General features: G+C 39.2%; 1 protein-coding gene across 4 annotated transcripts in view; it reads left to right on the forward strand.

Moving 5' to 3' along the window:
• The window catches only part of Setd2 (SET domain containing 2, histone lysine methyltransferase), a 106,635-nt gene that overhangs the window by 10,615 nt on the left and 68,767 nt on the right, over window positions 1–27,253 (forward strand). For all 4 annotated transcript variants that reach the window (XR_005092045.1, XM_028886868.2, XM_028886867.2 and 1 more), the window contains 7 exons: window positions 3,558–3,573; window positions 6,275–10,566; window positions 14,125–14,256; window positions 17,633–17,761; window positions 20,722–20,845; window positions 22,199–22,276; window positions 25,284–25,381. Coding sequence is in view for 3 of the 4 variants with exons in the window: in XM_028886868.2 (XP_028742701.1) it covers window positions 3,558–3,573; window positions 6,275–10,566; window positions 14,125–14,256; window positions 17,633–17,761; window positions 20,722–20,845; window positions 22,199–22,276; window positions 25,284–25,381 (4,869 nt within the window). In the remaining variant the exon portion in view is untranslated. The remainder of the gene's footprint in view (window positions 1–3,557; window positions 3,574–6,274; window positions 10,567–14,124; window positions 14,257–17,632; window positions 17,762–20,721; window positions 20,846–22,198; window positions 22,277–25,283; window positions 25,382–27,253) is intronic.

Consider the following 27,253-nt stretch of genomic DNA (forward strand, 5'->3'; position numbering starts at 1 on the left):
TTATTTTAGACTGTCTGAAGTAGCTTAGGCTGGCCTCAAACTCTCTATCCTCCTGCCCCAGCTTTCCAAGTGTTGGTTTACTGGTGTGTATTACCATTCCCAGCTTTTAGAATAATTTTTTAAAATAAATTATTTTTACTTTATATGTATTGATGTTTTGCCTGCATGTGTGTCTGTGTGAAGGTGTCAGATCTTGGCGTTAGAGACAGTTGTGAGTTCCCATATGGGTGCTGGGAATTGAACCCGGGTCTTCTGGAAGAGCAGTTAGTGCTCTTAACCTCTGAACCATATCTCCAGTCCTAAGAATCGTTGTTTTATTAAAACCAAACAAACAGGTATTGATGAAGAAAAGAGGTCTTTGTGTTTAAAGATAGTAGAATTACAGATTTACTTTCATTGTTTTTATTTTGAAGGTGGGTGTGTTTTTTGTTTTGTTTGTTGTAGTAGGGGTGAGGGGATCAAAACCACGGCTGTGCAAGTTAGACCAGTACTGAGCTACATTTTTGTCATGTAGGTGGGAAACTTATTATTATTATTATTATTATTATTATTTTGTTTTTTGAGACAGTTTCTCTGTGTAGCCTTGGCTCTCCTGAAACTGACTCTGTAGACCTGGCTGGCCTCAAACTCAGAGAGCTGCTTGCCTCTGCTTCCCCAGTGCTGGGAATCAAGGTGTGCACCACCACTGCCCAGCCTGGAGATTTTAAAAGACATATTTATTGTTACTTAGTACTTTTGAGTATTTGCTTGCCTGCAAGTATGTATGTATACCTCATGCATATCTGGTACCTACAGAAGCCCTAAGAGAGAGCATCAGGTTCCCAGTAAGGAGTTACAGTGGTTTTGTAAACTGTCATATGGGTGGTAGGAACTAATCCTTGAATGTAGGGTTTTAAAAGCTCATTTATGGTGGATTATGGCAGTGCAGGCCTTTGATCCCAACACTAGGGAGGCAGAAGCATGTAGATCTTGAATTTGAGATCTGTCTGGTCTATATAGGGTGTTCCAGGCCAGCCTGGGCTACACAATGAGTCTCTGTCTCAAAAGATTGCTAATTTGTATAAGTGTCTTTAACAATTTGAAAGAGTTGACTGACCATCACTTATCTTTGTCCTCCTGTTTAATGCAGCTCAGGTTAAGCAAAATAGGACTGGAAGACTAGCATAACATACTTGATCTGGTAAAAACTGGGCAGGTATAGTTTGTGCGTTAAATAGATAAGCTTCAGTCCTTCAGTCTGGTTATAATAGTCATTTATCTCAGACTTGTGGTACTGGTTGTGTTTGTTGTATTGATTACTTGGTAGTCATGAGAGCATATATGTGTATGAGTATCTTATTACCATCTTAAGTATTTAGTGTCACAGTTTTAATCTCAAGAGATTTTGGGAAGGTTATGCAGATTTATAGTTTTCTCTGAGAAGATAGATGTAATTTTAGTTGTATGGTTTTTATAATTTTTTCCGCTGGGGTGCACGTGTTGTTGTTTTTCTTCTGTTTCACTTTATGTTTATGGGTGTTCTGCCTGCGCGTATTCTTATGCACCACATGTGTGCAGTGTCTCTGGAGGCCAGAAGATGTCAGCTACTCTGTGACTTGAGTTAGAGACAGTTGTGAGCTGCCTTGTGGGTGCTTGCCAGGAATTGGACCCTACAAGAGCAGCCAGTGCTCTTAGTTCTTTTTTCCAGTTCCAATGTATGTTTTAAAATGATGAACATTAAAGTGTTCTAACCTTTGTTTTGAGGCAGGGTCTTTTATTTTATTTTGGTTTTTCCAGACAGGGTTTCTTTGTGTTGTAGCTTTGCGCCTTTCCTGGATCTCGCTCTGTAGCCCAGGCTGGCCTCGAACTCACAGAGATCTGCCTACCTCTGCCTCCCAAGTGCTGGGATTAAAGGCGTGGGCCACCACTGCCCGCGGGCGGCAAGGCAGGGTCTTATGTAGCACAGATTGGCTTTGAACTTATGTAATTGAATTTCTGATGCTCTGTGGCTCTACTACTCAAGTGCTAGGATTACGGGCATGCACTACCATACCTCATTTATTCAGTTCTGGCAATTAAGCCCAGTGTTTCATGCATGTTAGACAAGCACTCTTTTTTTTTTTTGTTTTTGTTTTTGTTTTTGTTTTTGTTTTTCGAGACAGGGTTTCTCTGTGTAGCTTTGTGCCTTTTCCTGGAACTCACTTGGTAGCCCAGGCTGGCCTCGAACTCACAGAGATCCACCTGGCTCTGCCTCCCGCGTGCTGGGATTAAAGGCGTGCGCCGCCGCCACCACCGCCCGGCTCAGTTGTTCTGTTTTGAGGCAGAACCCATGTAGCCCTTGTTGGCCTCCAGCTAATTATGATGTCCTGCTTCTATTTCTCAAGTATTGGATCATAAAACATGCAGCACTATGCTTGCTCCTTCTCAGACCTTTTCATCTTTTTATTTTGAGGCAGGGTCTACTAAGTTGTGCAGATGGGCTTAAAACTATGTAGCCCTTGTGGTCCTTGAACTTGGATTCCTTTTGCCTCAGTGTGCTTCGTAGCTTAGATGACCAGCATTTTTTTTTTTTTATCACAACTAGCCATTGCTTTGTTCTAACTTCCATAGGTGCTTGAAATGAATCAACTGAGTTACTATTTAGACCTTCATTTGGAGGGGATTTTTGTACATTTCTTTTAAGGAGCGTTTAAAGCATGTAGTTGTGCTTGAGTTTTGCTTGCCATATAGTCCACAAAGCAACATGCTTGTCGTCGTCATACCCTTTTGTAACTGTCCTTTTCCCATGTAGATCGTCCCCAGTATACCTTGGTGCACTAGTGGTGCATGGCAGACTTGGTATTTGATTCTTCGTAGGAATCTGTATCTTTGTTAGAATACCAGGTGCTGAGATCTATAACGTAGTGGCACTGTGATGCGGAGCACAGTATATATTGTGTGTTTAGCAAAGGGACTGATGAATAGTTACTAAATAAAAAAAAAAATTAGGACCCACCTATCCATGCATAAAAATGTGATTCTTTGTCAGAAACATGCTCACTGCTCCTTATTCCATTTAATTGTCGACTTTTTCTACCTTATACCTTATACTTAGGTAATAGTGAATAGTTTTTAGTTTACTTGTAGGAACTGTTCTGTTTTAATCTTTGCCTTTTGCCTTGGGTCACTCCAAAAGTACATTCTTTAAAAACTAATCCCCTTTTTGGGATTCTTTGCATTCCTGTTTTTGTTTTGTTTTGTTTTAACTGGGTTGTTGCTCACTTTACTGCCACATTGTATATATCTCAGTCCTTATAGTTACTCCTCTGGTTGGAATTACTTTTGTAACAATCACTTTGTTACTTATTAGAAAATGTAACCTTCAAGGTCAGAGATCTTGCTTCACCCACTCTTGCTCTCCAGTACCTAGCTAGTGGTTTGCACCGTCTGCAGGAAAAAGTTGTTACAAAACTGTCAGTAGGGCAAGGAAAGAAGGAAAAGGTGTATAAGTGTCTGTTTTAATGCAAAGTTTCATTTTGTTTTAAGTATTTATGATCCTTTTTATTCTTTTGCATGTTTTCTTGGCTGAATGGGAATAGAGAAGAAGAAAATGAGGTAAGTATAATTGAACTAGTTATTCAAGAAATGGCCTTTTAAAAGGTGCATTTTTAGAATCTAGATAAAAGCTGAAAATATTTAAAGTTAACTATTTTGTGAAATGAAATTAGTAGTTTTGCTCAATTTTACTTTTTGAAGCTATAATAAATCATTCCAGTGAGGAATAGTGTATATAACAAGAAAATAATTTTAAACTTAAAAGATTCAAGAAGTTTAGAAAGGTAACAGAAACTAGCAATTCCAGAAGCAGATTTTTATCTGTCTCTAATAAGTTTCCATGTAAAATTTAATTTGAAAAGTAGATTCTGTTTCTTAAATATTTGAAAACTACTGCTATATGAATAATATACTACGTGTGTATAATGTAAAAGCTTTTATTTCCTCACTTGAAGTTACTGTATACTTTTTCTTATTTCTTTTTTTTCGAGACAGGGTTTCTCTGTGTAGCTTTGCGCCTTTCCTGGAGCTAACTTGGTAGCCCAGGCTGGCCTCGAACTCTCAGAGATCCGCCTGCCTCTGCCTCCCGAGTGCTGGGATTAAAGGCGTGCGCCACCACTGCCCGGCCTTTTTTTTTGTTTTTTTTAAGACAGAGTTTCTCTATTTAGCTTTGACTGTCCTGGAACTTGCTCTGTATACCAGCCTGGTCTCAAACTCAGGGATCTGCCTGCCTCCTCCTCCTCTAGAGTTCTGGGACCAAAGGCATGTGCCACTGCATCTAGCTTTGGAACATGTGTAGATGTAACCAATGGTCTTATTAAATAAGAAACACAGAACCAATGTAAAAGAGAAAGCTGAGAGGTCAGAGCTCAGAGCTAAGATCTCACCCTTCCTCCTGCGGTGGTCCTAGCTCTCCGAAAGAGAGCTACTTCCTGTGTGTCTGTCTTTTCATAGTCTTTTTGTTCTACCTTCTCATTGGTTGTAAACCCAAACACGTGACTGCCTCATCACTGCCTGTATGTACAGCCCCCCAGGTCTTAAAGGCATATGTCTCCAATGCTGGCTGTATCCCTGAACACACAGAGATCTACCTAGCTCTTCTACCAAGTGCTGGGATTAAAGGCGTGTGCCACCACCGCCACACTCTTGCTATGGCTCTAATAGCTCTGACCCCCGGGCAACTTTATTTATTAACATACAATCAAAATCACATTTCAGTACAATTAGAATACCACCACAAACATGCCTGACATGTTTTTTGTTGTTGTTTTAAGATTTATTCATTTATTATGTATACAGTGTTCTGTCTGCATGTATCCCTGTGTGCCAGAAGGGGTGCCAGATCTCATTTACAGATGGTTGTGAGCCATCATGTGGTTGCTGGGAATTGAACTCAGGACCTCTGGAAGAGCAGCCAGTGCTCTTAACCACTGAGCCATCTCTCCAGCCCCTGATAATAGTTTAAATAGGCTTGAGGCCTGGGTGTGGTGGTGCACACTTTCGGTGCTGGAAGGCAAAAGCAAACTTATCTGACTTGAGTTCCTGGCCTGCCTGGGTTACATAGAGAGACCCTGTCTCAACATATATTTATATGCTTGAGTTTGTGTCTATAGATTTTTCTGTTATTCTTTCAACAACCTAGGTTATTCCTTCAACTTCTGACTCCCAACCGTTCCATTGGTGGTTTGTCAGATACTTGGTCAGATAATGGAGAAGAGCTTCTTAGCTGTATCTTGTTCACATAGTAATATTAGAGAATAAATTATTATTACAGAAGTGTGTGTAGTCCAGGCAGAGAGAGTGGTAGTGTGCTAAGGCAGAGTAATTTCTAGTACAGCAGAAGGCCTGGCCCTTTTAGGGCTACTTTATCAGTAAAATGTATGTGGTAAGAGGCTACTTTGTACCAGGGAAGGTCATTAAAATTGTCTGGTGCTTGTTGATCCCTGCCTTAAAACAAAAATAAAAATACCCCAAACAAACTTTTTTGCTTCATTTTAGAGCTATTGATTTAATATTCCCCAGTGTGGCTCATGTATTTTGCCCTGTACTCTGCTGATTCTGTGTGATGGCAGGAGACCCTTGGTTTATTTGATCTTTGGTGTTTCTTAGATAAGTAAAACATAAGAACAAACTATTTTGTTGACTGAGGTGTTATTTATTGCCATGTATATAAATGTCATCTACATATCAGGTTTAAAAAAAATTCTTGTTTAAATTCTGCTTGAGCTGAAGCATGGTAGTGCATGGTTGTAATCCCAGCACTGGGGAGGTAGAAGCATGAGGATTAATATGAGTTCAAAGAAAACCTGGGCTACATAGTGAGATTCTGCCTCAAAACCAAAATCCAAAAAAGCAACACCAAGACAAAAAAAACTAAAAAACAAAAATCAACACTTAAAACAATAACAAAACAAAAAAAGCTACCCCCACCAAAAAAAAAAAAAGAAAAGAAAAGAAAAAAAAGGACTAAGTATCTAGAAAATAGTGCCAACATGGATAGAATTCTTTAATGTAGGATTAAGTGGAAAAAAATACAGATAATTGTTAAAACTTAGTGATTTGTTATTTATACTTTTGATTACGCCTAAATGTTTTATAATGAAAAGCTAAATTCCATTTGTAGCATAGTGAAAGTTATACTACTGTTAATAATTTTAAAAAAATTCTCTGATAAACATTTAAAATTTTGATATTGACAATTTGTGATAGTCACAATTTGGAAGAAAGCCTTTATTACTGTAATTGTTTTGTTCTTTTTTAGGCAAAGGTTGAAAATGTGCAGAAAACCGGTTTCATCAAAGGACCAATGTTCAAAGGTGTTGCTTCTAGCCGATTTTTGCCCAAAGGCACGAAGACAAAAGTTAATTTGGAGGAACAAGGACGGCAGAAGGTGTCATTCAGCTTCAGTCTTACAAAGAAAACTTTACAGAACAGGTTTCTCACTGCACTTAGCAATGAAAAGCAGAGCGATTCTCCAAACTCGCCAGCTAACCCTCTTCCAGTAGACTCAAACCCTAAAGTGAAAATGGACCCAGGAGATACTTTTCCTGCTACAGAAGAGTCTTCCCCACCAAAGTCAAGAGTGGAGTTGGGTAGAATTCATTTTAAGAAACATCTGCTTCATGTGACATCCAGGCCACAGCCGGCTACAACTACAGCAGTAGCGTCTCCCCCTCCTCCAACACAGTTACCAGCAGTCATAGCAGAATCCACTATAGATTCACCACCTTCATCGCCACCTCCACCTCCTCCACCTCCCCAAGCCACATCACCCTCACCACCAGCACCAATATCAGAGCCAGTGGTTTTACCACATCCCCCAGTAACAGTACTAATGACTGCACCAGTACCCTTACCAGTGGATAGAGCTCTGAAAGAATCGCCTGTTAAAAGTGTGCCCGAATCCTTAGAGGTGGATAGGAAGCAGGATATTGTATCTAATAGTTTGGAAGAACACACAGTTCAAACTTTGAAAGAACAAGCAGATAATCCCCTGCAAAGAGAAGATTCCCATATTGGGAAGGAAGAAGAAGTTTCTGATGGTTCTAAGATAAGCCTCAGTTCTAAAAAAGCAAGTTCTAAGAAGAAATCTTCACAATTTGAAGGCACATTGCTTGGTTCAGAATCTGATGAAGATTCTGTACGGACTTCCTCCAGTCAAAGATCACATGACTTAAAATCTTCAACAAGCATTGAGAAGGAAAGAGATTTTAAAAAGAGCTCAGTACCTTCAAAAAGTGAGGATTTGGGGAAATCATCGCGATCTAAAACAGAGAGAGATGATAAATACTTTAGCTACTCAAAACTTGAAAGAGATACTCGGTATGTATCTTCCCGATGTAGGTCTGAAAGGGACAGAAGGCGGAGCCGATCTCGTTCTAGATCTGACAGAGTCTCTAGAACTAGTTTGTCTTATTCTCGGGCAGAGCGATCTCATTATTACGATTCTGATCGGCGCTACCATAGGAGTTCCCCTTACCGTGAAAGGACACGCTATTCTCGGCCCTATACAGATAACAGGACACGGGAGAGCTCAGACTCTGAAGATGAATATAAGAAGACATATGCAAGGCGCACCTCATCCCATTCCTACAGAGACCTAAGGACATCATCATCTTACTCTAAATTTGATCGGGACTGTAAAACTGAGACTTCTTACTTAGAGATGGAGAGAAGAGGAAAGTATTCTTCAAAACCAGAAAGAGAATCCAAGCGGACTTCAGAGCATGAAGCCATAAAAAGATGTTGTTCTCCCCCGACTGAACTGGGATTCCGACGGGGATCCTCCTATTCCAAGCATGATAACAGTGCTTCCCGTTACAAATCTGCCCTTTCAAAACCTGTTTCCAAGTCTGATAAATTTAAAAATTCTTTCTGTTGTACAGAATTAAATGAGGAAAGCAAACAATCTCATTCTTTTAGTTTGCAGACTCCTTGTTCAAAAGGTAGTGAATTAAGAACAATTAATAAAATTCCTGAAAGAGAAAAGACAGGGTCTCCATCTCCATCAAATCAATTAAATGATTCACCTACTTTTAAAAAGCTAGATGAATCTCCTGTTCTTAAACCTGAATTTATAGGACATGATAGCCATGATAGTATTAAAGAATTGGAGTCATTATCAAAAGTGAAAAATGATCAGTTAAGAGGTTTTTGTTCTATTGAATTAAATATAAATGGATCTCCAGAGACAGAATCTGATATGGCAACAGTTTGTGCTTCTAAAACAGATGCTATTTCAATGACTTCAGATGACAGTGTGACTGGATCAGAGATATCTCCTTTGGTCAAGGCTTGTATACTTCCATCAAATGGATTTCAGAATATTGGTAGATGCAAAGAAAAGGACTCGGATGATTCCTATAGACAGCATAATAAGTCAAAAAGTCCATTTAGGGAAGCAGAACCTCTGTTGTCACCACACCATGATAAACTCACGTCTTTGCCAGTTAAGACTATAGATTATCCCAACACATCAGTTAAAGAACCAGTTGATAAGAGACGTTCCTGCTGCAAAACCAAAGATTCAGATAGATACTCTTCTCCAAATGAGAACTCCGAAGCTGAAAATATTGAACCTTCAGTTATGAAGATTTCTTCAAATAGCTTTATGAATGTGCATTTGGAATCAAAACCAGTTATATGTGATAATAGAGAGCCGACAGATCAGCACTCAAAATTTGCATGTGATGAATATAAGCAGAGCATTGGTAGCACTAGTTCAGCTTCACTTAACCATTTTGATGATTTGTATGGGTCTGTAGGGAGTTCAGGTATTATTTCATCTCTTCAGAGTCTTCCACCAGGAATAAAATGTGAAGGGAATACATCTCCAGTTCTAGATGCAGTGCAGAGTAAAAGAAGCACAGAATTCTTAAAGTATGCAGGGAAAGAAACAGAAGTGGGTAGTGCCCTTCCTGATTCAGGAAAGGGATTTGCTTCTTGGGAAAACAGGCATAATAATGTATTGTCTGGGCAGTCTTTGCAAGAGGCTCAAGAAGAGGAGAATTCCATATTGCATGAAAGAAGAGGAAGACCAGAAATCTTAGATGAGGAGGGAAGAGGGCATACACATACTTCTGATGACTCAGAGGTTGTATTTTCTTACGATTTGAACTTAACCATGGAGGACAGTGACGGTATAACTTACACCTTAAAATGTGACAGTAGTGGTAATGCTCCTGAAATTATATCTACTATCCATGAAGATTATTCTGGATCTTCTGGAAGTTCAAGTGATGAAAGTGATTCAGAAGATACAGAGTCTGATGACAGCAGTATTCCAAGAAACCGTCTCCAGTCTGTTGTGGTTGTGCCAAAGAATTCTACTTTGCCCATGGAAGAGACAAGTCCCTGTTCTTCTCGGAGCAGTCATAGCTACCGACATTACTCTGACCACTGGGAAGAGGAAAGATTAGAATCAAGGAGACATGCATATGAGGATAAGTTTGATGGTATGGCAAGTAAAAGCTGTCCTCAGACTGAAAAATTCTTCCTTCATAAAGGAACAGAGAGGAACCCAGAAACTTCTTATTCACAGTTCAGCAGAAAAGTAGATAATCACCTGCCTGAAATTGCTCATTCTCAGAGTGATGGGGTTGATAGTACAAGTCATACAGACTTGAAATCTGACCCTCTAGGTCACCTGAATTCAGAGGACACAGTAAGAACCAAAACATCTAGGTCTCAAGAGCTACCAGTTTATTCTTCTGATGATTTTGAAGATATCCCAAATAAGTCTCGGCAACAGATAATTTTCTCTAACAGACCAGATAGTAGTAGACTAGGAAAAACAGAGCTAAACTTTTCTTCTTCTTGTGACATTTCCCGTATAGATGGCTTGCACTCATCAGAAGAGCTCAGAAACCTAGGATGGGACTTCTCCCAACAAGAAAGGCCCACTACCACATACCAGCAACCTGACAGCAGTTATGGAGCCTGTGGTACGCACAGGCATCAACAAAGTGCTGAACATTTTGGAGGGACCCATAGTTACTGGCAAGGCAATGGCTATTGGGATCCAAGATCAGCAGGCAGACCTCCAGGAACTGGGGTTGCTTATGATCGAATTCAGGGGCAGGTACCAGATTCTTTAACAGATGATCGGGAAGAAGAGGAGAATTGGGATCAACGAAGTGGATCACAGTTTTCAAGCCAGTCCAATAAATTTTTCTTCCATCAAAAGGACAAGGGATCAGTACAGGCACCCGAAATAAGCAGCAATTCAATTAAGGACTCTTTAGTTACGAATGAAAGGAAAGATTTTTCAAAAAATTTTGAAAAAAATGACATAAAAGAGAGAGGACCTCCTAAAAAACGGAGGCAAGAATTAGAGAGTGATTCTGAAAGTGATGGGGAGCTGCAGGCTAGAAAGAAAGTCAGAGTGGAGAGTGAACCAGGAGAGACATCAGTGCCTCTGCACTCGGAGCTGATGGGGCCCTCCTGTGCTATGGATGACTTCAGGGACCCACAGCGGTGGAAAGAATTTGCCAAGCTGGGGAAGATGCCCTGCTACTTTGATCTCATTGAAGAAAATGTTTATTTAACAGAAAGGTGAGCCTAACTAATACTTTTTAAATAAATTCTGATGCTTTCTTGTTAGAAAGAAAGAAAATAATAACAATAAAAAAATAGCTTTTCAGCAGTTTGGACTGAAATAAGACTTGTGTGGTAAAATGTAGAGTAACAGAATCATAAAATGTCATTTTCTATTTAGATTTACTAATAGATTCCTTCCATTTTTTTTTTTTTTTCATCTTAAGAAAAGTGGTATCTAGTTTTTTCTATAATTGCTTTGGTTTTTAAAAGTATAATTTAAGCCAGTCTAATTTTTCCTTTTAATTCATTCCTCTTTTACGTGGTTTTAAAGGTATAATTTAAGCTAGCCTACTTTTTCTTAATTTCTTTTTCATGTGAAATTGTGACAGAAAAATGAAAGGAAAACTTCAGGAAGCAGGCGAGTGGATCAGTGGAAGAACACTTCTTTTTAGAGGACCCAGCCAGGTTCAGTTCTCAGCATCCACCTGGTCACTCATAGCTGTCTGTTACTCCAGCCCCAGGGAATCCCATGTCCTCTTCTGGTCTCCTCAGACACTGCAAACAAGTAGTGCACAGACATACATGTCGGCACAACACTCACACACATAAAAGTAAATCATAAAATAGTTTTTAAAAAGGACGTGTGAGTGTTAGATGCTTTTTTTCTTTTAAACGGGCACACGAAGCACTTTTAAGTAGTATAAAGTCATAATTAGAGTACAGCAGTTCTGCCAGTTGTCTTTACAAATTTTTATTATGATATTTTAAATTATGTGTTTATGTGGGCTTGTGTATATGAGTTGGGGCCAGAGGGGCCATTGGATGCCCTGGAGCCCCAGAGGCTATTGTGCCTGAGGTGGCTGCTGGGAATCAAACTCCTTCCTGATTCCCTGGAAGAATAACCAGCACTCTAAAACTGCTGAGCTCTCTTTTCACCACTGAATGTGTTTTTTAATGTATACCCTTTCCTTTTGTGTAGAGCTCCCGAGTTAAGATTCAGTCTAGCTGTCATCCTTTTAAACACTGAAATTCTTGTTAATTTTTTTTTATTGTATGCATAAGGTTAAAAGACTTACTTGTCTTGTTTGTTTGTTTGTTTGTTTGACAAAGTCTTGTGCAGCCCAGACTGGCCTTGAATCTGGTTTTTCTGCTTCCACTTCCCAAGTGCTGGGACTACAAGTACATGTCACCACCACTCTTATTTTGGCATGAGTTTTTAGGAACTTAATAGAGCTTGGATAGCTTAATTCCTCCACCAAAATACTTTACTTTGAGAAAATTTTGCTTGTGAAATCTTTACCTGATTATTCTTTTTTAGTTTTCTGAATTTATTTTTGAGGTTATATCTTATTATATTACCTGGGCTGACCGAGATCTCTTTGGATCTGTCTATCCTTCTGCTTTGCCTCTTCTTCAGCTAGTGCTACAAGCATTAACTGACATGCCTGGCTCTGGTTGTTTTATAGTCTTACTTCATTTAAAAAAAAAAAAAAACAAACCTGTTCACTTTTTTTTTTTTCCAGATAGAGTTTCTCTGTGTAGCTTTGTGCCTTTCCTGGAACTCACTTTGGAGACCAGGCTGGACTTGAACTCACAATGATTCTCCTGCCTCTGCCTCCCAAGTGCTGGGATTAAAGGCGTGCGCCACCAACGCCTGACTCTCTTCACTTTTTAAACAGATATGTACAAGTGTGTTGTATACCACTAAGGGATCTCATAAAAGATATGGTTCAGTTAAATATACACTCTTTCTCTTGTGAAACAGGATCCCACTTATTTAACCCAGGCTGGCCTAGAGCTTGCTAAGTAGCTAAGGCTGGTATAAAACTTGTATTTTTACCTCATGCTCCCCAGTGCTGGGATTATAGGGACGTGTCACTATACCCAGATCTGGTTGAATCAAAGCTCTTGATTAAAATTTTATTTTGCTTTTGTTTTTTTGAGATAGGATTTCTCTGTGCAACGGTCCTGGCTATTCTGGAACAGGCTTTGTAGACTAGGCTGGCCTTAACTTCGAGATCCACCTGCCTCTGCCTCTCAGAGTGGGATTAAAGGTGTGTGCCACCACTGCCTGGCTTTTTTGAGACAGAATTTTATATCTACAAAAAACAAAAAAACAAAAACTGGGCGGTGGTGGTGGTGGTGGTGGTGGTGGTGGTGGTGGTACACACCTTTAATCCGAGCACTCGGGAGGCAGAGCCAGGCAGATTTCTGTGAGTTCGGGACCAGCCTGATCTATAGAGTGAGATTCAGGACGGGCACCAAAACAACACAGAGAAACCCTGTCTCAAAAAAAACAAAAACAAAAAAATAAAATAAATAAATAAATAAAAAATAAAAATTAGATTTTATTTTATGTGTATAAATGCACATGGCCTGCATGCCTGGTGCTTTTAGAGACCAGCAGAGGGCACTGGAACTGGAGTTATGGGCAGCTGTAAACTACCACGTTGGTGCTGGGAATTGAGCCTGGGTCCTCTTCAAGAGAGCAAGTGCTCTTAAACTGCAGAGTCATCCCTCCAGCCCCATACAAACTTTTATTTACCAGTTGCTCTTACTTCCCTGAGCCTGTAGCTGAAACTGTTTGTTCCCATGAGTTCTTTCTCTTTTTTTTTTTTTTTTTTTTTGAAATACGATCTTGCTATGTAGCCCAGACTGGCCTTGAACCCAAGATTTCTTGCCTTAGAGTGCTATTGATTATAGCCATATGCTACCCTGGTCTAATTCTCAAACTTGAGCCAACCAGTCACCTCATTATTTGAAAATCACAAATTTTCTTTCTTTCTTTTTTTTTTTGTTTTTTGGTTTTTCGAGACAGGGTTTCTCTGTGTAGCTTTGCGCCTTCCTAGGACTCACTTGGTAGCCCAGGCTGGCCTCGATCCGCCTGGCTCTGCCTCCTGAGTGCTGGGATTAAAGGCGTGTGCCGCCACCACCCGGCCCGAAAATCACAAATTTTCTATTTTTCTAATCTTGGTAAGTGACTTGAATTGATTTAGCTGACCTGAACTAGAAAGTAAGGGTTGAGTTTCAAAATGACAAGACTTAAACTCATTTCTCCCCTCATTGTCACATGTTCCTTTCTTCCCCTCTTTCCTGTGGTGCTGTGGGATTGAACCTAGGGCCTATTTGTATGACATTAGCTAGTACTTTGCTAATTGAGCTAACTGTATTCCCCAGACTTTGTTTCTGGAACTCCCCACCTCCTGGGCTCCATACAGGGTTTTAAATCGTTCTGGCTGGATTTGTACTCATGGTTTAGCCAGGATTTGAATTTGTGTCCTTCCCTCAGGCTCCTGAATAGCTTGGATTACAGGCCTCTTTTTTTGGGGGGGTGGGGTGGGCGGTAAGTGGGATGGAGATGAGGGGGTGGGGTATAGGGGGATAGAGTCTTGCTCTTACAGTCCAGGCTAGTCTTTAACTCAAGTCTATTTCCAGCTTAGTGTGGCCTTCCTTTTGAGTGGTAGACTCATAGAAATAAACTTGAAACTGAGATAGATTTAGTACTTATTTGATTGAATATATTATCTTCAAGAGACTTAATGTAACTAAGTTTTATGAAAATTTACCCAATAGAAAGAAGAATAAATCCCATCGGGACATTAAGCGAATGCAGTGTGAGTGTACACCTCTTTCTAAAGATGAAAGAGCTCAAGGTGAAATAGCGTGTGGAGAAGATTGCCTTAATCGTCTCCTCATGATTGAATGGTAAGTAAAATGCTCTGCTCTTCCTCAGCTCTTCACTATGTGTCTCTTAATATGAAAAATAACTAAGGTTATAATTTTAAACTTTTCCCTACATGTGAGGGAATAAAATCTCCAGTGTTTAATAGAAAACAGATAATAAGACATATTCCTCCTGCATTGCTCATTAGATTATAGCATCTGGGACATAAGTTCTATACAAAACAGTTCTGTTGCTAATATTAATAGTGTATTACTATTCCTTTATTTTTTAAGATTTGTTTATTATGTATACAGTGTTCTGCCTGTAGGCCAGAAAAGGGCACCAGATCTCATTACAGATGGTTGTGAGCCACCATGTGGTTGCTGGGAGTTGAACTGAAGACTTCCTCTGGAAGAGCAGCCAGTGCTCTTTACCTCTGAGCCATCTCTCCAGCCCCTTCCTTTTTTCTTTTTCTGTCTTTTTTTTTTCCTTTTTGAAATAAGATCTATTATGTAGCTCTGGCTCCCCTGGAACTCCCTATAGAGACCAGGCTGGCCTCAAACACACAGAGATGGCAGCCTCTGCCTCCGGAATGTTGGGGTTAAGGCGTGTATGTCACCATGGTCAGCCTCTACTACTACTATTAATTCAGTCCTCCTTTTACTTTTGTAATGCTTATGCCCGGAGGACTAAATTTTAAACTTTGATTATAAACTAAAACACTAAAATTTGAAAATGCAAAAGGTGAAATACCTTTTCCGAAATCTCTCTTTGTAGTTTTCCCAGAAATATTAATGTGTACAACATAGGCATATGTAGTGTGTGTGTGTGTGTGTGTGTGTGTGTGTGTGTGTGTGTGTAAAAACAAACATATTATGTATACTTTTAAATAATCAGACCTAATCAGAATTTCACATACAAGCCTATCTAATTCTTTTGGGGAGGGCGTGTTTTTGTTTTTATATTTTTCTTTTCAAAATAGAGTTTTTCTATGTAGCTCTGACTGTCCTGGATCTTGCTCTGTAGACCAGGCTAGCCTAGAACACAGAGTTCACCTGGCTCTGCCTCCTGAGTGTTGGGATTAAAGGTGTGTGCCACCATTGCCCAGCCAAGCCTACCTAATTTTTTCCCTTAGCTACATTAGGTTTTCTGTCATAGTTGACCATAGTAATTAATTTCCTGCTGGTACATACTTAATTATTATAATTTATAAAATGTTAAATATTTCTGCATTCAAAATGTTTCCTTTTTCTTTTTTTTAATTGTTGTTTGAGACAGAGTATATATATCCTTGTCTGGTCTGAAACTTGCTATGTAGACTACCCAGGCTTAGAACTCATGAGATTTACCTGCCTCTGCCTCTTAGGATTGAAGTCGTGTACCACCATGCCTGGCTAAAAATGTTTAATAGTTTGGTTTCTTTTCTTTTTCTTTTTCTTTTTTTTAATTTTATGTGCATTGGTGCTTTGCCATGGGTGTCAGGTAACCTGGAACTGAAGTTACAGTGAGCTGTGAGCTGTGAGTTGGGTACTGGGAATTGAACCCAGGTCGTCTAGAAGAGCAATCAGTGCTCTTAACTACAGAGCCATCTCTCCAGCCCCCCCCTCCCGCCCCCTTGGTTTTTCGAGACAAGGGTTTCTCTATATAGACCTGGTTGTCCTGGAACTTGCTCCGTAGACCAGGCTGGCCTTGAATTTACAGAGATCTGCCTGCCTCTGCCTTCCAAGTGCTGGGATTAAAGATGTGCTCCTTCATTGCCTGTTGCAACAAATCTCGACCCCACAGGTTCATAGCTATGTTAGCAACATATGGTAGACGGTTGGTTACATCTACAATTGCCTGGCTTGAAAGCTTTTTAAAACTAATCTGATTAATTGAAAATTCTTTTTTCTTATTTTTTTATGTGCATGGATGTTTTTGCCTGCATTTATATCTAAGTACATGCCTGGGTGCCTATGGAAGCCAAAAGAAGATGCCCTGGAACTGGAGTTACAGATGGTTGTTAGCTGCCATATATGTGCTGAAATTTGAACCCAAATTCTCCAAAAGAAAAGCTGGTCCATCTCTCCAGCCTGATTATTTTAACATTGAAAAATTAGTCTAGGCAGTGCACACTTTTTATCCCAGCACTTAGAGGAAGAGGCAGGCAAATCTCTGTTAGATTTGAGGCCAGCCAGTGTTACATAGTAAATAGGTACCTCCTTTTTTTTTTTTTTTCCTATTTTGATGAGACAGTTATGGCTTTGTAGCCCAGTCTGGCCATAAACTTACTGTGTAGTCCAGGTTAGCTTCAAACTCTAGGAAATTGCCTCCCTATGGTTCCTCAATGCTGGGATTATAGGAATGAGCTACCATTTCATTCCAGGGCTCTTTATTTTTAATGTTAATGAAAAAAAATTTTTTTGCAGCAAAGTTTAGCTTTTATTTTTGTTCTTGTTATAGTTTCACAAAAATAAAAAAAATGTATTTTAGAAAAATAAGAAAACACACCTTTATTTCTATTTTTTAAAATATTAAAAAATATTTTTTAATGAATATTTGTGTTTTGCTTGCATGTATGTCTGTGTGCGGGTGTCAGATCTCCCAGAATTGGAGTTACAGACAGTTGTGAGCTGCCATGTTGGTGCTGGGAATTGAACTCGAGTCCTCTGGAAGAGTAGCCAGTACTCTTAACCACTGAGCCGTGTCTCCAGCCCTTATTTCTATTTTTAATTTTGTGTTTGTGTGTGTACATGTATATAGTTGCATTCAAAAGACCAAATTGATGATTTGAATGGAAGTAAGAGGAAGTGCATTTAAACGAAATAAGTTAAACTTTAGCAAAATAAGATTAATATGAAGAGTCCGTTGGTGTAAAATTAGTAACTGGGCTGGCCAGATGGCTCAGTGGGTAAAAGTCCTTATTATGAAGCCTCATGACCTGAGTGTTGATTCCCCTGGCTTCTACATAATGGAAGGAGAGAACTGACTTCTAGAGTTGTACTCTAATTTCCACATGCATGCAAGATAAATAAATAAATATAATTTAAAGAATATTAATAACTGTGCTCAGACAACATATACATGATAACATAAAAGTTTAATAAGGTCCATTGGTGCAGCTTTCATTAGCAAATCTAGTAACTCAGTGAATTCAAAGATTATTACTGATGGGAATTGTATTCTAGACATCAGAAAGTGGCAGACAAGTTTTTCTTTGGAATATCAAATGGCTAGACTATATTGTGGGTATGTTCCCTCAGGAGCAATATAGACACTGAATTCTAAGGATTGCTTTTGTGATGGAAGTGATAATATTGAGTAAGGGTCATTGGTTAGCCACAAATAAACTATGCAGTAATAATGGGATATCTTGCAAAGATGTTAAAATTCTTTATGGTATTTAAAGAATTATCTTTTATCCATTTCTCATTTCAGCTCCTCTCGATGTCCAAATGGAGATTATTGTTCGAATAGACGGTTTCAACGAAAACAGCATGCAGATGTGGAAGTTATACTGACAGAAAAGAAAGGCTGGGGTCTAAGAGCTGCCAAGGATCTTCCTTCGTAAGTTTTGTTTCACCTCACTTCATTTTTGTGTTACTGAATTTGATTAGCCATTTTATAGGAAAATGATTTATTTCAGTGGTGTTTAGTAATGGTTATTATGTAGAATGACTACTTGGTAACTAGTTTGTTAAATTGATTTCTAGAAAATAAATAAAAGTCCTATTTTGGCCAGGTGGTTGTGGCACACGCCGTTAATCCTGGCACTCAGGAGGCAGCGAGAGCCAGACAGATCTCTTGAGTTTAAGGCCAGCCTGGTCTACAGAGTGAGTTCCAGGGCAGGCTGATGAGCTACACAGAGAACTGTCTCAAATCAAAAAAAAAAAAGGAAAAAAAGTCCCATTTTTGTGTTTTTGGTTTTTTGTTTTGTTTTGTTTTTTCGAGACAGGGTTTCTCTGTGTAGCTTTAGAGCCTGTCCTGGATCTCACTCTGTACCTCAGGCTGGCCTTGAACTCACAGAGATCAACCTGCCTCTGCCTCCTGAGTGCTGGGATTAAAGGCGTTTGCCACCACCTCCCAGCCCAGGCTTGATTATTTTTACTTTATATGTATGAATGTTTTGCTTCAATGTACGTCTGTGTACCAATTGTGTGCCTAGTGCCAGAAGAAGTCAGGAGAGTGCACTGGATCCATGGAATTGGAATTACAGATGGTTGTGAGCTGCCATTTTGGTTGCTGGGATATGAACATTGGTCCTCTGGAAGAAAGGCCAGTGTTCTTAATTGCTGAGCCATGTCTCTAGCTCCTTAAATATTGATTACAAAGATAATAATTTTACTTTTTAGGTTTAGTAATTAGGTTGTTATTACTGAAATCTAAACATGTTTGTCATGGGCTATTACAAAACTTTATTGGCTATATTTTTCTGTGCCTTCTTGAGTTTTGTTGTTTATTGAGACAGGGTCTCATAGTGTAGCCCAGGCTGGCCTTGAACTCACAGGGATCCGCTGCCTCTACCTCCCAGTTGCTGGGATTAAATACACATGCCACTTCACCCAGCTGAGTTTTATTTGTATACAATTGTTGCTTTTCCTCCCTTTTTTATTTTTTTTCTATTTTTTATTTTTTTAAGATTCATTTATTATGTATAGTGTTTTATCTGCATGTACTCCTGCCCGCCAGAAGAGGGCGCCAGATCTCATTACAGATGGTTGTGAGCCACCATGTGGTTGCTGGGAACCAAACTCAGGACCTCTGGAAGAGCAGCCAGTGCTCTTAACCTCTGAGCCATTTTTCCAGCCCCTCCTTTTTTTAATTTATGTTTTGTTTTTTGTTTTTCCAGCCAGGATTACATTAAAAAAAAAAAAAAGTCAGACATCTATCTGGCTGGAGAGATGGTTCAGTGGTTAAAAGTACTTGTTCTTTCAGAGTCCCAGGGTTTGGGGTCTAGCACCCACTTGGCAACAGTTCAGAACCATCTGTAACTCTGGTTTCAGGGGATCTGATGCCCTTTTCTGACTTCAGCACCAGGCATGCACATGGTACACAGACATATATGCACACAAAGCACTAGTCACATAAAATAAATAACATCTTTCTATATGTATAAAAGATGTCAGGTCTCTAGTTGACTCATTAGAGAATTAATTATTCTTTCATTCCTTGGTCCAAGATTTGTAATTTGCGAATTTTGAGCTCATTCATCAGTGTTAATCTTTACTATCCCTTAGGTGTTAGATATCCATAGTAGTTATCATTTATTTAAACTTTTGGTATATTTATACAGGCCCCTGGACAATTCACTTCTGTAAGAGTAAAGTTTGTCCCTCACTCTTATATAGTTTTCTCAGTCTTTATTCTAAACATTTTCTAAATGGGCTGTACTATGCTATCTGTCCGAAAAGCATGCGAACATATTATAATGTAGACGTGTTATGATTTCCAGTTGGTTGTAGAGTATACATTATGTAAGTTGTTATTACTTCACATGACCTCATTGGACTTGTGAAACTTCATTATCTTTGTTCATAGCAGAGTTAGGCAACTTCCATTTGGTCTTTAGGCCAAATCCAGGTCTGAAGCCTGGATGCTGCTTTACACCTTTTATGTAGTTTCTTCCTCTCCCCTTCCTCTCCTTTTGTTTTCTGGTGTGAAGAAATAGAGTTATCATGAGTTATTCTTAGGAATATCTCTTTGCATATAAAGCTCCTTCATTGCCTTTTTTTGTTTGTTTATTTTTTTCAAGACAAGGTTTCTCTATGTAGCTTTGGAGCCTGTCCTGGAACTCAGTCTATAGACCAGGCTGGCCTTAAGCTCACAGTACTGGGATTAAAGGTGTGTGCCACCACGCCTGGCCTTCATTGCCATTTTGTACAGCTGCTTTATGCAAATTCCTGATACATGTTCTGGGTAGTGAGACCAGCCAAGAAGCCAGAGACAGATTTGACCTTCATTATCATTAAAGAACTCTGAAAGTAAGGGCAACAGAGGGGCTGTAGCTGTATGTAATGTTTCCTAACCATTTTCAATGTCCTAGTTTGTTCAGTGCTTTCCTAGCTGTGACTGACTGACTCAGTGTTTGTAAGCCATACTTAAACTGCTTGTGCGTGTGTGCGTGTGTGCGTGTGTGTGTTTGTGTGTGTGTGTGTGTGTGTGGTGTTGAAGGGTTAACTCGGGGCCTTGCAAATGCCAAGTATGTACTTTACTAGTGAGCTTCTTCTCAGCACAAACATTTGTTTTAATATGCAGATAGAGAAAGAGTATGCCTCTTGGAAGTATGTATAAAAGTTTCTTAGACTCAGTGGTCTTTTAAAGGAAAGAAGTATTTTAGGAAAGCAGTAGGTGATGTCTGTCTGTTCTCTTGCTACTCAAGTGACTGAGGCAGGGGGAATCTCAGGTTCAAGGCCAGCCTGGGCATTGAGTACATGATAATATTTTTCAATATTATTAGTTTTGTTTGGATTTGTTAATTTCCAGTAGAGTTCCTAGGCTGTAAGTGCTATTCTTTCATTGTTTTGTAGGAACACCTTTGTCCTTGAATACTGTGGAGAGGTACTTGATCATAAAGAGTTTAAAGCCCGGGTGAAAGAATATGCACGGAACAAAAACATCCACTACTATTTCATGGCCCTGAAAAATGATGAGGTGAGCAGCATGGATGTGTTAATTTTGGAACAGATATGAACACTGTTGCATTGGGGATGGGTGTGTGTGTGGTATACTGATTTGTCATTAAAGTAACAAAAATTGATGCCAGAAGAAATGAACTAAATTAAATTGCCAGCCGTGGTGACCAGGACCTATAATTTCAGCACTGGTGAAATGGGGGCAGAAAGATCAGGAATTCAAAACCATCTTCATCTATATAGGGAATTTGAGGCCAGCTTGTGCTATGTAAAAGTCTGCCTCAAAACAAAACAGAAAGGATCAGAACAATATATAGTTTCTATTTGTTTATTAAAGAATGGGAGAAGATGATGTTTATATGTAAATACAAGCATACATGCTTCATATGACAACTTTAAAAATCATAGATGATTCCCCAGAATGTTTTTATGTGTGTTACATTTTAATGCTGAGATATTTAGAAATGTCTGTCATATTTAAAAGTTATATTCATGAGCACGTTACTTGTTGATACAAATAATAACTCTTAAAAAAATAGTTTCTCAACATTTTTTGTGAGAAATGACGTGTTAATGAAGTCTTTTGTATTATTGTAAGTCTCTTCAATGTGTGGCTTAGATCCTTATAGCTGCCTCTATAGTCAAGGTAGAAATGCTAAATCTAGGGACCTACCTCTAAACCCACTTATTATCACCCTCAGTATGGCCTCTCAGATTTTCACTCCAGGGCATTTGAACATATACTCAAGTTGTAGAGCTACTAAACTATGGCACAGCACTTGTTTTAAAAGGAGTTATTTCACATATGAGATTGAAATGCCGCAAAATATAAGAAATGGCTAAAAGTAGGTAAGAGAGACAAGACATTATTTTCTGTTTTGTTTTTGAGGCAGGATCTCACTTTGTAGCTTTGCTTACCTAGAACTCAGTAGGCTGGCTTGGATGTTTAGTGATCCTCCTGTCCTACCTCCCAAGTGCTGGGATTAAAGGCATGAGACACTGTGACTTGGTAAGTACTTCAGGATGACCTTGAACTTCTGATCCTCCTGCCTCTGCCTCTCAATTTCTAGGATTACAGGCATGTGCTACTATGCCTGGTTTTATGAAGTATTGATGGTTGAACCCAGGATTTCTATATTCTAGACAAACACTGACTGCCCCAAGAGATAATTTTGCCTTTAAACTATCTGTATTTAGCAAATCTTCCAAAAAAAGTAATTAGCCATTTTTTTTACTTTGTTATAGAAAGTTCTCTAAGATAGGGTAAGCAAAGGGATGTATGTGTTTTTTACCTTAAAATTGCCTTAATGCTTTCTTTTTCAAAATGCATGGATATTTTAAGATCTCATTTAAAAACTCTTCTTTCCCCCAGATAATAGATGCCACTCAAAAAGGGAATTGCTCTCGTTTCATGAATCATAGCTGTGAGCCAAACTGTGAAACCCAAAAAGTAAGTTGATGTAAATTTATCTAAAATTCGAAATATTTATTCAATATTGCTATTTTGACCATTAATTTTAATTTCTGTATTAGAGGTACTCTTTTAATTTTTTTTCCTGTTCTACTTTATTTTCATTTTGGAATAAATTTAGATTTATAAAAACACAAAAATAATAACATTGCAAAATAGTAGAGTGTATGTCCATATACCATCCCTTACCTACCTTCTCCAAGTGTTTTTTTTTTTTTTTTTTTTTTTTTTTTTTTTTGGTTTTTTTGTGGTTTTTTTTTTTTTGAGACAGGGTTTCTCTGTGTCATTTTGGTGCCTGTCCTGGATCTCCCTCTGTAGACCAGGCTGGCCTCGAACTCACAGAGAACCGCCTGGCTCTGCCTCCCGAGTGCTGGGATTAAAGGCGTGCGCCACCACCGCCCGGCTCCAAGTGTTTAATGTAGTGTGTAATAACCATAATTCAATGATACTATCCAAGGAAATTTTGATGAGTCAAAAGACGTTACTATAATTATATTTACTTTTTTAAAGTAACATTTATGTTGTCACGTGTGTGCATGCATATGTGTGTGCTTTCATGTATATATGTATGTACCCATATGCTTGTAGAGGTTGGAGGCAATCTTGCAGGAGTTGAGTCTTTTACCATGGGTACATGGGATTCGACTCAGTTGATAGCTTACTAGCAAATGCTTTTACCTGATGAGCCATCTTGCCAGCCTTTTAATATCATTTTTATAGCTGTAATTTTTCTAGTCTAAAATTCAGCCCTGAAATTGTTACATTTGGTTGTTTCCTTACCTATAATTATTTTAGATTCTATTTCAAAAATGCCATAATATAGACTTAAATCTGAATTTTCACAAAGTCCAATGGTTAATTGTCATTCAGATTCTTTTTTGTGATTTTTTTTTATTTTAAAATTTATGTCTGTAGGTGTTTTGCTTGCATGTCTGTCTGTGCACTAGGTGTGTGCAGTGCCTACAGAGTCCAGAAGAGGCCATCAGATTTACCTGGGACTGGAGTTAGAGATAGTGTGAGCTACCATATGGTTGCTGGGAATTGAACCCTGGTCCTATGGCAGAAAGCTAATGCTCTTGACCCGTGAGCCATTTTTCCAGCCTTTCCTTTTCCACCCTCTTCTTCCTTCTCCTTCTTTCTTCTCCTGTTGTGCTTCTCCAGCCCCCTTTCTTTAGAGACAGGGTCTCACTATGTACAGCCTTAGCTGGTCTGGAACTTGCCTTGTAGACCGGTTGGCCTCAAACTTAGAGTGATTGCCTGCCTCTGCCTCCTGAGTGCTGGGATTAAAGGCGTGCGCCAGTAGGCCTGACTCCTTTTTCTTTAAAAAAGAGATTTGTATTTATTTATGTGTAGTGTGAATGTCTGTGTGAGTATATGCCACTTGTGTCTGAGTGTCCATGGAGGCCAGAAGAGAGACAGTGGATTCCATGGAGCTTGAACTACAGGAAGTTAGGAGTGGCTGGACGTGGATGCTGGGAGGTGAACTTGGTCCTCTAGTAGAACAGCAAGTGCTCTTTAACCATTAAGCCATCTCTCCAGCCCTCTATATTCAGATTCTTTATCAAGACTTCAGGTGCCAGGCTGGAGAGATGGCTCAGAGGTTAAGAGCATTTGCAGCTCTTCCAGGGGTACTGAGTTCAAATTCTAGCAACTACATGGTGACTCACAACCGTCTATAATGAGATCTGGTGCCCTCTTCTCTGGCACCAGGCATATAGAACACTGTATACATAAGTAAACCTTTAAAAAAAATACTTCAGGTGCCAATTGGGCACAAATAGCCAAAATAGAGATGGGTGAGAAATTCTAGGTTAAGGACTTGGAGAGATAGCTCAGCGGTCAAGAGCATTTGTTCCTGCATAGGTTGAGGGTTCAATTCCTAGTACCACATGGTGCTTCACAATGCTTATAACTCCAGCCTTTGTCTGACCTCCAGGGGCATACTTGGAGGCCAAACACTCATACACAGAATAAAAGAAAATTCTTTAAAAAATACAAAGAAAGAAATTCCAAGTTAATAAGCGATGGAGGACAAGGAGGATTAGCTTAGTTAAGAAAGTGTTTGTTGTACAGGCCTGGTGACCTGAGTTTGGATATCTGAACTCCACAATTTAAAAAGTGAGGTGTGCTAGTTGGCATCTGTAACCCTAGTGCTCCTAGAGCAAGGGGGGGGGGGGGCGCGGAGAGTGCAGACGGGAATGACCTGGAGACTTGTGGGCTAGCTAGTCTGTGACTCAGTGGTAAAAACAAGAGAGACCCTGCTTCAAAACAAAGTAGAAGATGATTGGAGATACGGCTCAGCAGTTAAGAGAGCTTTCTGTTCTTAGAGAAGACCTGGGGGTGGTGCTGGGTTTGAACTCAGGTTGTGATTCTTAGTGTCACCAAGAATCCCCTACCTGATTTTTTTTTTAAAAGACTAAATGAGCTTTCATACATGTAAATGTATGTAAGTTAAAAAAAAGCAGCAGTTTTTCTCTTTTTTTTCTGTTTGCTGTGCTGGAGAGTAAATACTAGGTTTTGTGTTTGTAGTCATGTGCTGTCCATTTAGCTACTTTCTCCATCCAGTAGCAGTTTATTTTATTGTACTACAGGCTATAGATACTGAATCTTTTTTTTTTTTTTGTTTTTGTTTTTGTTTTTTGAGACAGGGTTTCTCTGTGTAGCTTTGTGCCTTTCCTGGAACTCGCTTTGGAGACCAGGCTGGCCTCGAACTCACAGAGATCCGCCTGCCTCTGCCTCCCGAGTGCTGGGATTAAAGGCGTGCGCCACCACCGCCCGGCTAGATACTGAATCTTTTAGTCTATTCAATGAGAATGATATGTTGGTTAGTTTATTTAAGGAAAAATCAATCCATTTGCTTTGAGAAAACACTATGTTACATAAAGATCCATATATGCATAATTTACTCAGATGATGATGACCTTAAACATACGCATGCACAAACATTAGTCAGTTACTAATGCCTATTCTCTTCAAAACATTTCAGTGGACTGTGAATGGACAACTGAGGGTTGGATTTTTTACTACCAAACTAGTTCCTTCAGGCTCAGAGTTAACATTCGACTATCAATTCCAAAGATATGGGTAAGTAATGGTTTTGCTCTATTTTGCTGCTTCTGATATGGAAAATAGATGTTCAGATACAGAGATATAAAATTCTCATGTGAATTACTCAGAAGTTATATATACTATCAATTCTCAACTATAGTATACCATCATTTTGTTTTTCCTATCATGTGATTTTTCTGGCCACTAAGGAATTTACAGTATAGGAACTATGTAATATTCCTCTGAACTCAATATAATAAAACTTTACTATAGGGCTGAGGATGTATTCAGTTGATAGAATGCTTTCCTAGCATGCAGAAATCCCTGGTTTTGACTCCTAATACTGAATAAAAAATGGACTGTGGTGGTGCATGCCTGGAATCCCATCATGTAGGACCGTGGTTCTCAACCTCCCTAATTCTGCAACCCTCTATAGTTCCTCATGGTGTGGTGACCCCCAACCATACAGTTACTTCATGACTGTAATTTTGCTACTGTTGTGAATCATCATGTAAATGTCTGTGTTTTCCAGTGGTCTTAGGCGACCCCTGTGAAAGGGTTGTTTGACTCCCCAAAGGGATCATGACCCATAGGTTGATTGTAGGAGGTGGAGGCAGTAGGACCAGAAGTTCAAGGCCATTCTTGCCTATGAATCAAGTTTAGGACAGCCTCGCCTAGATGAGACCCTTTCTCAAAAAAACGAAAGAAGAAAACTAATTCATTATAGAAATGCCAACTCTGTGTGAAGAGAATAATATTCTTATTTATCTATCATTTATCAGCTCTTGGCTAATTTTGTTTGACCTATATTGTACTCTTATTAATACCTTTTGGGAGTTGGAGAGATGACTCAGAGGTTAAGAGCACTGGGTGCTCTTCCAGTGAACTTCGGTTCATTCCCAGCACTCACATGGCAGCTCACAACTGTCTGTAACCAGTTGGATCAAAAGACCCAACACCCTCTCGCAGACATACATGCAAACAAAACACAAATGCACATAGAATAAAAATAAATAACTTTTTGAAGGTTGGGTGTGGTGGTGTACTACTTTTGATTCCAGCAGTTGGGAGGTCAAGGCAGGTGGACTTTTGAGTTCAAGGCTAGTCCAGGTCTGCATACTGCATAGTAAATTCCAAGCCAGCCAGGACTCTATAGTTGGGACTGTTATTTTAGCAAGACACAGTGGTAATGCTTGTTTTCCCCACACTCAAAAAGCAAAAGGATCAAAAATAAATAAAACCAATAAAGTTAAAGGGTGGAAATTTCAAGTAAACTATAAAACTCTACAGTTTCTTCCTCCCCAGATTATATCTTTGTGAATTGATAGCTTTTGATGCTTATATTAAAAGGCATAGAGATTGTTTCCTGGATATTGTAATCCTTTTAGGTGAAGGTGTAATTTTCTTTCTTTGTCCAATGTTTTTATCAGTGGTACTTTTCTCAATAGTGATGCTTTCTCGGGTGTTCATTCACATAGTTCCTGTGTCAGAGTTAGTCCAGTTCTGAGACTGTCTCCTTATAAACCAGGACACATGCCAAGCAGTATTTCTGTTCTGACTACCTGCTTTTCTCGTCGTGTATTCACTAGATAAGTTGCAGACCAGGTTCTGTGTAGAATTCACACTGTTTCTCTGTGTTTTCCTTTTCTGAGGGCAAAGAAACTGGACATGTTCATGAATCCTTGCTTTGTTCCTAAAACATCTTTCCCCCCTCTGATTGGTACTCTGTTTCTTTACACACACACACACACACACACACACACACACACACACACACACACACTCCTTCTAAATCTGTCCATGTACTTTTAAAATATTCATTTATGTTTTCTTGTAACTTTGGGCACAAAATTGCAGAGGTGGTTTCTATCCAGATCTGTAGAGTTAAGTCAGTATTCTTTTCCACCA

This window comes from Peromyscus leucopus, chromosome 7 (assembly GCF_004664715.2).
Source record: "Peromyscus leucopus breed LL Stock chromosome 7, UCI_PerLeu_2.1, whole genome shotgun sequence".
NCBI classification, from domain to species: Eukaryota; Metazoa; Chordata; class Mammalia; order Rodentia; family Cricetidae; genus Peromyscus; species Peromyscus leucopus.